The sequence below is a fragment of the Acanthaster planci genome, linkage group LG12, assembly GCF_054643075.1.
Source record: "Acanthaster planci isolate LZ-2023a linkage group LG12, COTS_SCS, whole genome shotgun sequence".
Classification (NCBI taxonomy): Eukaryota; Metazoa; Echinodermata; class Asteroidea; order Valvatida; family Acanthasteridae; genus Acanthaster; species Acanthaster planci.
The window spans coordinates 7109180-7120190 of NC_141788.1; the positions used below are offsets into that span (position 1 = coordinate 7109180).

Here is an 11011-nt window from a genome sequence, read left to right on the forward strand (position 1 = left end):
GAAGGCAGTTTCCGGTCTAGCGTCGACCTCATGACCCATATACGCATTTGGTAAATAATCAAATAATCAGATGCTGTTTCAAACTTCATCTTCGCTTTTGAAAACTATCGTTTAAAGTTGTATGGTTGTAGTACGGACTCACACCACGGGCTCATGACGGGGTCGTGGTTGTCTCACCTTCGAGGTAAGATGTTATACACTGTACTTGCATTAACGTCCTGTTCAGTCAGTGCAAGTTTAAGTTTCTGCATAGACATTGATAGACAAAATCATGCCAAGCAAAGCCAGTCATCTGGTCATGCATGGCTTGTTTAGTTCATGCTTGTTGATTGTGCCACTTTTACGTCAGTCATGTCAGTCATCATGACCGGCCGGTAGGCTGGCCATGCAGAGGGCTTCCCAATCATGTCGGACCATGGAGCTGGACCATGTCGGACTGAGTATGGGGATTGTGTACTTTATGACCCCACCAAATTGCATGTAGCCTCGTAATGTTTGTTATTGTTTTATGCATGTATATAATCATAATGCCGGCCACGTTATTAAACCACATACACTGGTCATGCTGGTGACATTGTAAGCCTGCAACTTGATAAGGAAAGAGAAATTATTGGGAAATAAGCACAGGCTTAGAACATGATTAAGAATTACAATTATTCAGCATGCTCAGTATGAATTCATTTTTTTATTTCATTTTATTACACTTTTGCACTGACTATCAAACCGAAAATTAAATACATTATACAAATTTTTTTTTTAAATTGAAGTTAAAAACATGTACATAAAACAGTCAACATGGCATAACGGTAAACAAATGCTGGATGCAGAAAAGAATATGCCTAGAAATCCAATGAATGGCAAGATGGAACTGGTGACCAGCACCTCTACAGAGCCATCCAACCACATGACCACCCCTCCCCCCCCATAAAAAAGCAAATATGAAGTGGAAACATTCAATTCTTGTCTGTATGCCTAATTATATTTATGTGCATGCAATATTATGTTGAATATTATCAGTCAATCTGCATGATTGATGGATCTTGTGTTTTTACCATTGTTTGACTTCACAGCACAGTATGTAGATTCACCTGATATTACCAAAAGATTCTTTTACTCGCAATTTTGACGTGGTATTGAAAGATTGTTCTAAATAGGCATGAAAGAGGAAGCAAAGTGTAAGACTTCCTTCTGAAGTTCTGGACTGATGCATAGTACTGGCTCAGTCACGTCAGTGGAGCAATTGTACAGATTAATTTATTGTGGCCGACATTGTCGGTTTTTGCCCACCCCTTTTTGTTCAGGCAGCATATATTTGATTGGCTGTGGATTTTTCTCCCGCATTTTACTGGTGCTTGCAAAACAGTTTTTAGATTGTTTTTAAATTTCAAAATCTCAGAAAATCGTAGAAATCTGAAAAGAGGAAAAAACTTTAACTCTTACAAGAAGCTCAGCTTTTTGAGCAAAAAAGGGAAAAATTAAGATGCCATGAAAACGTTGTAATGTCTTCACCCTGTGATGCATGAAATTCAAGGTTTAGCAAGGAAGTTAAAAATAAGGACAAACATACATGTAATCTATTAAGGCTTGGGTATTGTCACGATTTTGGTCTGGGGGAGGTAAACCTTTTTTTTCAGAGGGGGGATTTCCGGGATGAGAGGCAAAGCACTCATTTGCTAAAATGATTAGTACTACTAATAGTAGGGGGCCAAATATTAGGTTTTTTTCAAGCAATCTGATGATTTTCATATTTTTTTTTTACTTGTGTCACTTTTTTTCACTTTTTTGTTTAATTTTTCCCAGGGAGTGGAGAGCAAGTACTCCCTCCCCTCTCCCATGATGCCAATGTATTAAGAATTGTGTGCTTACAGAGCTAGGGCAGAATTTCTACATTATCTCTATACTACAGGTGGAGAATGTAGATTATAAGTGGAGAGTTCCTCAGTTATCAAAGCCATGTAATTGGGCCCAAGTGTCACATTGGAAACATGCCTTCATTCCTCTGTGATAGGCATGAGTAGACATTATCTGTGTTTAGTGTCACTTTAATTTAAATGTAAACCAGAAATTGCCATCAACGTGGTTTCAGCGATGACTGTCGACCGATCAGTGATTTTCCATTTTTTGTTTTCCAGAAAACAAGAAGTAATGGATAAACTAAGCCAGTAAGTGTGAGTGCTTGGACCGTGAGCTCCCTTTGTCACAACTCCTAACCAGTAAAGTGCTATCTGTTGTCACCTCAACTTCTGGCTGACACCTCGAGACCAAAGACCCAAAAGGCAACAATGCAAGTCCCAGGAAATCCATTCCATACGGCCCAGTCATTTGGCATGAATATTGGAGTCGACGGACATGTTAATGGCCACCAGCACAACCGACTGGCTGGCGCCCTCAACGGTGGCTACTGCTTTGGCCAGAAGAGGAAGAGGGTGGAATCAGAGATGATGGAAGAGCCCAGGTGCAAGAGATGCAACCACTTTGAGCCCTCAGATTTCAGAGGTGAGCTCTTCCATCTTTCCAGCTCCCTGACTCCCCCATCCCATTGAGCCAATGCCACGGAACTGCTGCTAAGTTCAGGAAAAATTGGTTAGCAAAAACTGGTTACCAGTCAAAAGGTCATAAAATGTATGTCACTGGTTCTCAGCTGATACTTGCTGAGCACATAAATATGCTAAGTGGTATTTTCGGCTTTGAAACTCGAAGAAATTAGAACTCAGGCACTCTGACATAAAATGCACTTGTCTCTCCGTAACCCCCCCTCCCAACACTTCTTTCAAAATGTGCTTCAAAAGGATATAAACGGTCTTGCTAATCCACTAGAAATTATGAATCATTAAAGTTGGGGGGCAATGATCCTGCTGAATGTTGATGCTCAGCACTATTTGTACTGAAGCTGATTGAAGACATGACTGAACAAAATTTGGCCCATTTTTCACCCAATTAATTTTTCACCCAGTCGGATTAACATTTGGGGGGGGGGGTTTGCCTAGTCAGATTACTGTCAAAATGATAGAAAAAACAACAGTATTATCCCTCCAGGCCATCTGCCTGGACATAAAAGTGATCCTCACATGTGAAATTGTAATCCGCCCAGGTGAAAAAATAATCAGTCGGGGTGAGATCGTGGGCAAACCTGTTTCTTCTGTCATGTCCCAACTACATTTCCATGTACGCTTCTTTTAATTTGGTTAGCTCACCAGCATAAGGGACATGTACAAGATCATGTAGGAACAATGGATGTGTATTGAGTTGGACTCCAAGTTATCAATTCATCCTGCCCTAGCCAAAACACTTTTACCAGATGGGGATGGAGGTACCATGTAGCTGAAATTTCGTCTTCATTTCTTATGTCCGGGATTAGATCAGTGCTTGATCTAGAATAAGTAATTCGGTGTACATGTATGTCCTTGGGTCATGTAATATCGAGGCAACATATCCATCCTAAGCATCCCTAATGAACTTCTGTGACTATAAACCTAAAACAAAATGACATCATGCTTGCTTTAACACATGTGCATGCTTTTGTACGGAGGCTTGGTTAATCACATCCCACCTCAGTGCCATCGGAAACAAAGTACATGTATGACCAATTCATTTGACAGATCTACTGATGCATTTCAGAAGCTGTCCAGGCAGTCAAGGCTCCTCTTTTAGCCATGTCCAGATTTCTTGCCTACGGCTAGAAATAACACAGGAATCTATGTGAAATGCACGAAGCCACTAGCTTGTAGCTTGCAATAGGCTTGTGTTATATTTAGCCACGGCCAAATCATTTGCATTTGTTTTCAATGTGTTCTACCTGACCTTCAAAAGGTCAAGCCTTTTCAACTCTGCTTAACAATGCCAGGCGCTTGTTTACACTAGCAGGAACTCTACCATGAACTTTGTAGGTGTACATGTACATGTACATCTACCAGATGACTAGGTTTCATACACTGAACAAACTACATGTACATGCCATCAAGGAAAAAAAAATTGGTTACTGTAAAAGGGAATTCATAGCCTCACTTCCTTTACCAAACAAATTCATAAGTACAGTGCAATACGTGCAGGTACCCGGTATTCCTTGAAGGAAGGTGGTTTAGTCGTCCATGAGTGTTACAGGTTAAAATTTGTTTCAGTTTGTTGTACAGAACATTTGTGGAAAAAAAAAGAGCCAACGAGAATTAAGTTAAAGTATTTGACACGAGCAAGACAATTTTATTTTTTGGGGGGCAGTTCCAAACTTTGTATACAAACAAATGCCCACTTGCACTTCTCCATCAACTTACATGTAAGGTAGTGTGCTACTATGGGAATTAGTGTGGGTGTGTGTGCTGTGGGCTGGACTTTATCAGTGTTTGTTAAACATTGGCAGACCACTGTAGACTGTACTCTGATCATGGAGGTAGGCCTCCATGCTTTGATAAGCTTATGTACTTGTGTATGAGTTGTTTGTTGGTTGGAGTACGCCAGTGTCAATGGATGCACAGTAGTACGCTGCTGGTGTTTTTCAACTATTTGTACACTTTCTACAGGAAGTTGCTAGTTTCCCATTCAAGCTTAGACCAGGTTGCCTGAGGCCAAATGGAAATGACTTTCATTTTTGGCCATACATTGTGAATTGTCCATGACAGTTACACATCGAGGCTGAAGTCGGGGAGCCGTTTATGGCACATACATGACATAGCACTTCTGCACTACGTTTGTCGTATCTGTGGTAGACTTGACCGGTGCCCACCATGTATATGTATGAGCCCGGCATGGAACCCATGAATGAAGACTTTGTGGCCCTCTCTTCGCCCTCAGGTCGCAACTTCCTGCCCGTCAAGGGCTCGGCCAACGTGTTCCAATCGGAGCTGGTCAAGCCCAAAGGGGAGACCATGTACCGGCCCCTGACTGATGACGTCCTGATCAACATGAGACACATTGAGCAGGTCAGCTTTGAGTCGGGCATGTACTTCATCGGAGATCATCGGGGAAACTACGTCCGTTCGGACCACGGCAAGTCCATAATTCTTGTTTTCTATTTTAGCCTGTTTTGTTTTTGTGTGTGTTGATTTTTTTTTTTCCCGTAAAAATTTTTAAGTCAGTGTGGGTATTTTATCTGTATACATGCATAAGGTACATTCTCATGTGACAATATGGGTTCTGTGCACATTCAGTTGAAAATTACATCACATGCACAAAAATCAGGGCATACCCACACGGAGTCTGCCACACACTGGTTCTTGAATATAACCCTTAAAGTGCCACCTCCTGTTGCTGCTTGGAGTCTACAAGGGAATCATGCCACTTTCAGTGTTCACCCCAACAATCACCTTACTGTTCTTTTGCCTTCCTTTCCAGGTCACGTGATCAACATGTGGCGCTTTGATATGAACCAACAGCGTCTGTTTGTCTCCAGATCGCTACTATTCACCGACCCAATGAAATTCAATGAACTTCACAGTATATTACAAACCATGTAGACCGAAGGGAATGACCGTTGGAGTTCGTAGGTCTGAAAATTGTGTATGGAGCCACAAGCTACGCATACATGTACGTGAACTTTCCTTGGAAAAAAAATTTAGCGTCACTGATGATGTATGAAAACTGGTGATCCCATCTAATCTTAAGCCCCCTCGTCCTCCCCGGTCTAACGTCTTCAAAGTATTGTAACAGATTAACAACAGCACAGCTGAACCACTGTTTTGTTTTAACCGGGGATCAGTGTATCTCTGTTTCAATGTAACATGCACAGACCAGTGTTGCGTTTGTAAAAGGCCAAGAAATTGAAGATTTTTTTTCACGTTCTTAATTTTCTGAAAATTCTTAATTATTCCAATAACTCCCCAGATGTGTATTGCCAAAGGTAGAACAGGCTGAAGATTTTGTATATACATGAATAATTTCTAAAATTCATGTCAATGCAATCCTGAGATGACAAAGTACTTCGCTCTGCTGCAACAAGTCAACTTGAAAATTTGATTCACTCAAAGATTTATATGGCTTCATTATTATAAATTATAAAGAGTTCTGCCAGCGACTATGTACAAACATGTTGAACATGCAAGTCTGCACCACTGACCTAATCTCAAGCGCACTGTGTGCAGTGTGCACAGAGCGATCGCCATGACCAACACCCATGTGCCATTCTGTGTTCAGAAAGCACCCTTGCTCGAGTGGACTACACGGTGCCCTTGGTGGCCCTGGCCTGAGCTACTGACATAAGCTTGGTTTCTGTGGGTCTAAATCGGCAAATTTCATTCCAAAACGAAAATTTGATGCTCTACAAGAAGGCAGACAAGTATTCTAAGCCCACCTAGATAAATTATCAATATCTGAGAAATCTAAAAATGTAACTTTACAAAACAGCTATTCATTCCATTCTTAATCTATGCACACTTCACAGCTAGTACAGATTTCATACTAAAATTTATATTTTATAGTTTATAAGTAAACCATCAAAATTGTTTTTGTCTTTGGGGGTTTTCCGTTTTTATCACCCTCTAATGAGCACACAAAACTTACACTTTCCTCTCCAAAAAGTGTATGCAAGGCACATTGATGGCAATCGACATGTTTCCAAATTAATGAAAGCATACACAGGCTGTACACCTCCCCCTCCTAGACCAGCATATGTTTTGCACACTCGTGAAAAGGACTCCAAACTGATGCCTCCTTAAGGCATTTCACATTAGCTGAAATTGAAATCAATTTAGGTGAAAACAAGGTGATAGTTTACAATCATTACAGCTACAGATTTAAAGTTTAATGTTACAAGTCACTAATGTGAATGCACAGTGAAATTGTTGTGAAATGAAAAGACTTGCAGACTCTAGATTTTGTGTGGAAAAGACAAGATGAGGAATTCAAAAAGCTTGATTTTCCTAAGCTGCAGAAGACTAATGTATGTGACCAGCAAGTCTAATGAATTAAAGCCTTTTCCTAAAAGACATCTCAAAATGAAACATGGAAAAATCTCGTAATAAATTAACTGAAAGAACAAACTTTTTTCTCCTCAAAACAAGACTTTAATGTAGAAACATATGGCCAGTTCAGATGTACTAAGATATTGCCGTTCATAACATTTATATTTCGATTTCAACATTTCAATATTTGTTATCCATAATTACTTCTTATCAGAAAGTACTTTTTCCCACCATGTGTTTTAAGATTGACCAATAAGCCTTTTGCAAGTGAAATTTGAATAAAATCTGGTACTTTGAGTTATCTGACTACATGTACACCTAAACATAACAACTTGAATTCCCCAGACTAAAAGACACTGTTGCTATACCTTGTGATTCCGGGCAAGCTTTTGCATAGTGACCACCATCTGTGGAATGGACTAGTTCCTCTGTGCCCTTGTTATCCATTAAAACAGTGTATAAGTGCATCTCTCATGTAACTAAGCAAAAAGTTGCCCCGAATCATGAGTTATAGCAAAAGCGTCTTTATGGAGAATTCAAATTATGTTCATGTGAATTTAAAGAATGCTGTGTACGGCATTTTTTTTCAAATTTAACTCGCAAAAGGCTCATTTTCAAGTAGATTTTAAATGGTTTGTGCAAAAAAGCTTGAAAGTGCTGATGTAACTGAAGACCAAGTAAACGGTGATAAAAATGAATCCATATTGTAAACTCAAGCATAAAAACAACTTGATTCTTAGATGAAATTCTCAGAGAAGTTATTCAAGAAGTACGGTACATGTAGACACTTTAGTCGAGTTAATTTTGTACAGTAATCACGACATATCTGAAATAAAATTGAATGTGACTTTTTGTACTTAAAATGACTTTATCAACATGCTTTCTTTTACTCGGGCGTTACAAATGGGCAATGTCTGAAGAACTGCCAAATGTGACTGCAGATGGGTATGTCTGGTCGGCAAGTTTGACCTAGTTATCAAGGCAACGGGGGGGGGATTTCCATTTTAAATTGAGGATATGACCATCATTAGTTCTTGCTTTTTCTCAGTGAAGCAGGTGGCAATTCAAAGTCACATGATAACTCATAACCTGAGGTCAATAAATAGATGGTGCCTTCTGTCTGATAGAAGTTGGACCAAGAGAGAACTCCGCGATTTAGTGAACACCAGTACAAAACTATTATGTATCTATGTTTCCAATCTGCCACTCACCAATATTTGCAACTTGCTGATCAAGAGTCTAAAATTCTGAAATACAAACTCCTGAAGAAGTAATCTGGAAGCAGCTCTTGTGAGCAAACTCGAAGACACACAACGTCCACTTTGTATGGGAGATAGGGGAAGTGGCTCTGAGTCCGAGATGGTAAATAGTCTTGGATCTGTTGTAAAACATGGTAATCGCTGTTTGTACCTGACAAACACAGGTCACGGCAACTCACTTTGTCCAGCTGACTTTTGGAATGTCAAAATGTTCCGTTAGGGTGTCCAATTTGCTGTTGAATTCCTAAAACAGAAAAAAAGTAAATTTAAATAGAAATTGAAATTACAGTATTTGAAACAATTTTGAATTACATGTAACAATTCACTTCTAAAATTTTGACTTCAAAATACCTGCTACGATGGTGCTAAAAATCTTTGATTTCTTCCCCTACAGCTCAAAAATGCCAGAAAAGGCATGTAGACGTGAAACACTGCAAAGCATCTTTGGAAAGACTGTACATAAACTTCAACTTTGTTTTAAAACTTCCTTCTGCAGGCTTGAAGAACGGAGGATTGCCACCAATACTTACATTGACCCTGTCTTTATGTTTCTTCTGGGCTTTCTCCAAAATCCGCTCCGTTTGCTGTAATTGAAACAAAAAATTGGGCAAGGTCAAATTTCATGAAGTCTGGTTAGACTGAGACATCAGTCACAACGAATAAACACCAAGGCTCAGACATGTTTGGAAGTTGTCAAATTCTATAATTTCTGAGCTAACTCTTACAACTTTGACTCAGACTTGAGGTTATTTCAACAACGTAGCCTACCCTCTTCTCCTGTATCTTGGCGAAGGCCTTCTCAGCAGGTGTTCTGCGGTCTATCTTCGGCTTACCCTCCTCGCTACCTTCATCCTCTGCCGCCATTGTAATCTGCTCTTTCATTTGTTTGGAAGCATTCTTCTTTTTCTTCTTCCTGGAATACCGTCGTGAAAAATACTGAAGGTAATAAGGACTGCGTTATGCACACAAAGTGCATGATGTGTTTGGATAGGAAAGAGTTCCATATACGGACAGCACTACTTTTCCCTTAATATTTTATAACAACCATCAGAAAGTGACAACATGTCATAAAAAGTGAAATTTAGCTGAGAAAATTTAGAAGAATTTACTTAGAAAACAGGTTTCTTCAGACAAGTCTCATAGGTTTGTGCACACGCGCATCAAGTGTTGTCCGCATGTGGAACTCGTTCCATTTGAATTGTTTTCGTCAAAAGTTCCACTTTTTTCAAGAAGTACTATAGTAACAGTCAGTTGCATGGTATTAAAACCTTGGGTCATCAGATTTAAAGAGATATGCATCAGATTCAATGGCTTTTGGAGGGAAGATTTGACGGAGAAAGTGGAATTTATTCAAACGGAAATGTACCCTGCAAGACCCTGTTTTGACACAACTGGGCTGCATTCAAAAACCCATTAACGGCCTGCGTGGAGCGCCCTCACAGAGGACAGGTCTTTGTTCCTGTGTGATGGGCTTGAGTAGACCCTAGGCTATGGCTAAGTTCGGCATGTTCGGGCGGCTAAGTTCGGCATGTTCGGGCGGCTAGTTCTCGCATGTTCACAAACTGCTCAATTTTGTTGTTCAAGGGTCAGCTGTGTTCCTGCCGTTCGAGCGCGAGAACAAGAAATGTGTGTCAAGAACAGGCCATCGAATTCGAACAACAGTCATGAAGGTATAGGCCTAAATCTAAATAATGTCCTCTGTGAGGGCGCTCCACGCAGGCCCTCTATAGGGTCCGCAGACTCCTATGGAATCCAAACTTATATCAAAATATTTCTTATACTAGCATTCTCTTTCAGATCACTTCAAAAATGAAACAGAAAAAATTAGGCCTAACGTTAAGCCGGCTATTCGAAAAACTTAGCCTCCCTATCCCCCATGCTAGCAATTGGACGGTGGAGTTTTATAAAGAAATCAAGCCAAAATCTATAAACAAACGGCAAAGGTGATCCAGAATCATACCAGACATGGCTGACTCCCCCATTTACTTACTTTTTACTGCCTATCTCACCGATTCCCTTCAGTTTCAACGTTCCACCAGCCGCCTGATACGCAGACGCCATTTTGAAATACCCAACGAATTAATTACTAGAATCCATGCGACGAATAGATGTTTTGATTCTGCGTACAAATAGCCTATTTTTCAAGCCGCTCTTAACAGCTTAAATTTTGTCCAGTCAAAATTCGCGAACATAACTACAAAGCTAATAAGCTTACAAACATTTTATAAATCATTTAACATTTTAATGAGAGAATTATACACAAGAGCAAACAAACGCGACTGAGGATGCCCTTTTCTGAAGGAAAGAATCCCACAAACCATTTGAAATAGTTCTAGCAGCGCGTCTTCTGCAGATGCATAGAGTTTATCTAAACGTGGCATTTAAAATAACCCTGTCGAGTGGTGGCGCTGTTAACGAACAAGCGTGCCGAAGTGATTGGCATGCATGTTGAGATGTTCCTCAGATTTCAAATGTACACAAATTGCAAATAGAGGCCTGTGTGAATTGTTTTGAGAAAATTTCATTCCCTTTTTCTCCCTCCCATTTCTTGTGAAAGCTTAGTGAACGAAAAAAAAATTAAAGTGGCTTTTAGCGGTCTACTCCTTATTGTACACAGCACGCAAGGGGAACACGACTTGTAAGTTGTAGCTGTGATAATCGTGGCCCTGGAAGATTTTTTTCCAAAGAGAGGGGAGGACCACCGACGCATATAAAAAAAAACCTGGACTTGCAACGCCTTTGTATGAAAAAGAAGCCAACCAGCGGCCATTTTACCGAGCTGAGTACAGAAGCGTAGGTTGGCTCCCTTCTATTGACGATTGATGTATTCGGCTCGGTAAAATGGCCGCGAGTGGATTCAAT

At 40.2% G+C, this 11011-nt stretch overlaps 2 protein-coding genes across 2 annotated transcripts; one reads left to right on the forward strand and one right to left on the reverse strand.

Moving 5' to 3' along the window:
* Positions 1-21: 21 nt before the first annotated feature.
* On the forward strand, positions 22-7753 carry LOC110977777 (uncharacterized). Its single transcript, XM_022232201.2, has 4 exons — positions 22-184; positions 2133-2496; positions 4786-4980; positions 5326-7753. Exons 2-4 carry the CDS (start codon positions 2283-2285, stop codon positions 5445-5447), a joined length of 531 nt encoding a protein of 176 aa, XP_022087893.1. The 5' UTR covers positions 22-184; positions 2133-2282; the 3' UTR covers positions 5448-7753.
* Positions 6970-10491, reverse strand: LOC110977778 (protein FAM32A-like). The gene is made up of 4 exons (XM_022232203.2): positions 10140-10491; positions 8918-9062; positions 8680-8733; positions 6970-8393 (listed from the first exon to the last, which is right to left on the reverse strand). The coding sequence occupies exons 1-4, from the start codon at positions 10208-10210 to the stop codon at positions 8325-8327; spliced, it is 339 nt and encodes a 112-aa protein (XP_022087895.1). The 5' UTR covers positions 10211-10491; the 3' UTR covers positions 6970-8324.
* Positions 10492-11011: the final 520 nt, after the last annotated feature.

Excerpts from the sequence above, each read along its gene's own strand:
- LOC110977777 (XM_022232201.2), top strand. The coding sequence starts at position 2,283 with ATGCAAGTCCCAGGAAATCCATTCCATACGGCCCAGTCATTTGGCATG. Across the intron at positions 2,497-4,785 it reads TGAGCCCTCAGATTTCAGAG|GTCGCAACTTCCTGCCCGTC; the intron begins GTGAGCTCTTCC and ends CTTCGCCCTCAG. Across the intron at positions 4,981-5,325 it reads CTACGTCCGTTCGGACCACG|GTCACGTGATCAACATGTGG; the intron begins GCAAGTCCATAA and ends CTTCCTTTCCAG.
- LOC110977778 (XM_022232203.2), bottom strand. The coding sequence starts at position 10,210 with ATGGCGTCTGCGTATCAGGCGGCTGGTGGAACGTTGAAACTGAAGGGA. Across the intron at positions 8,734-8,917 it reads CCAAGATACAGGAGAAGAGG|CAAACGGAGCGGATTTTGGA; the intron begins GTAGGCTACGTT and ends TTTCAATTACAG. Across the intron at positions 8,394-8,679 it reads AACATAAAGACAGGGTCAAT|GAATTCAACAGCAAATTGGA; the intron begins GTAAGTATTGGT and ends TTTCTGTTTTAG.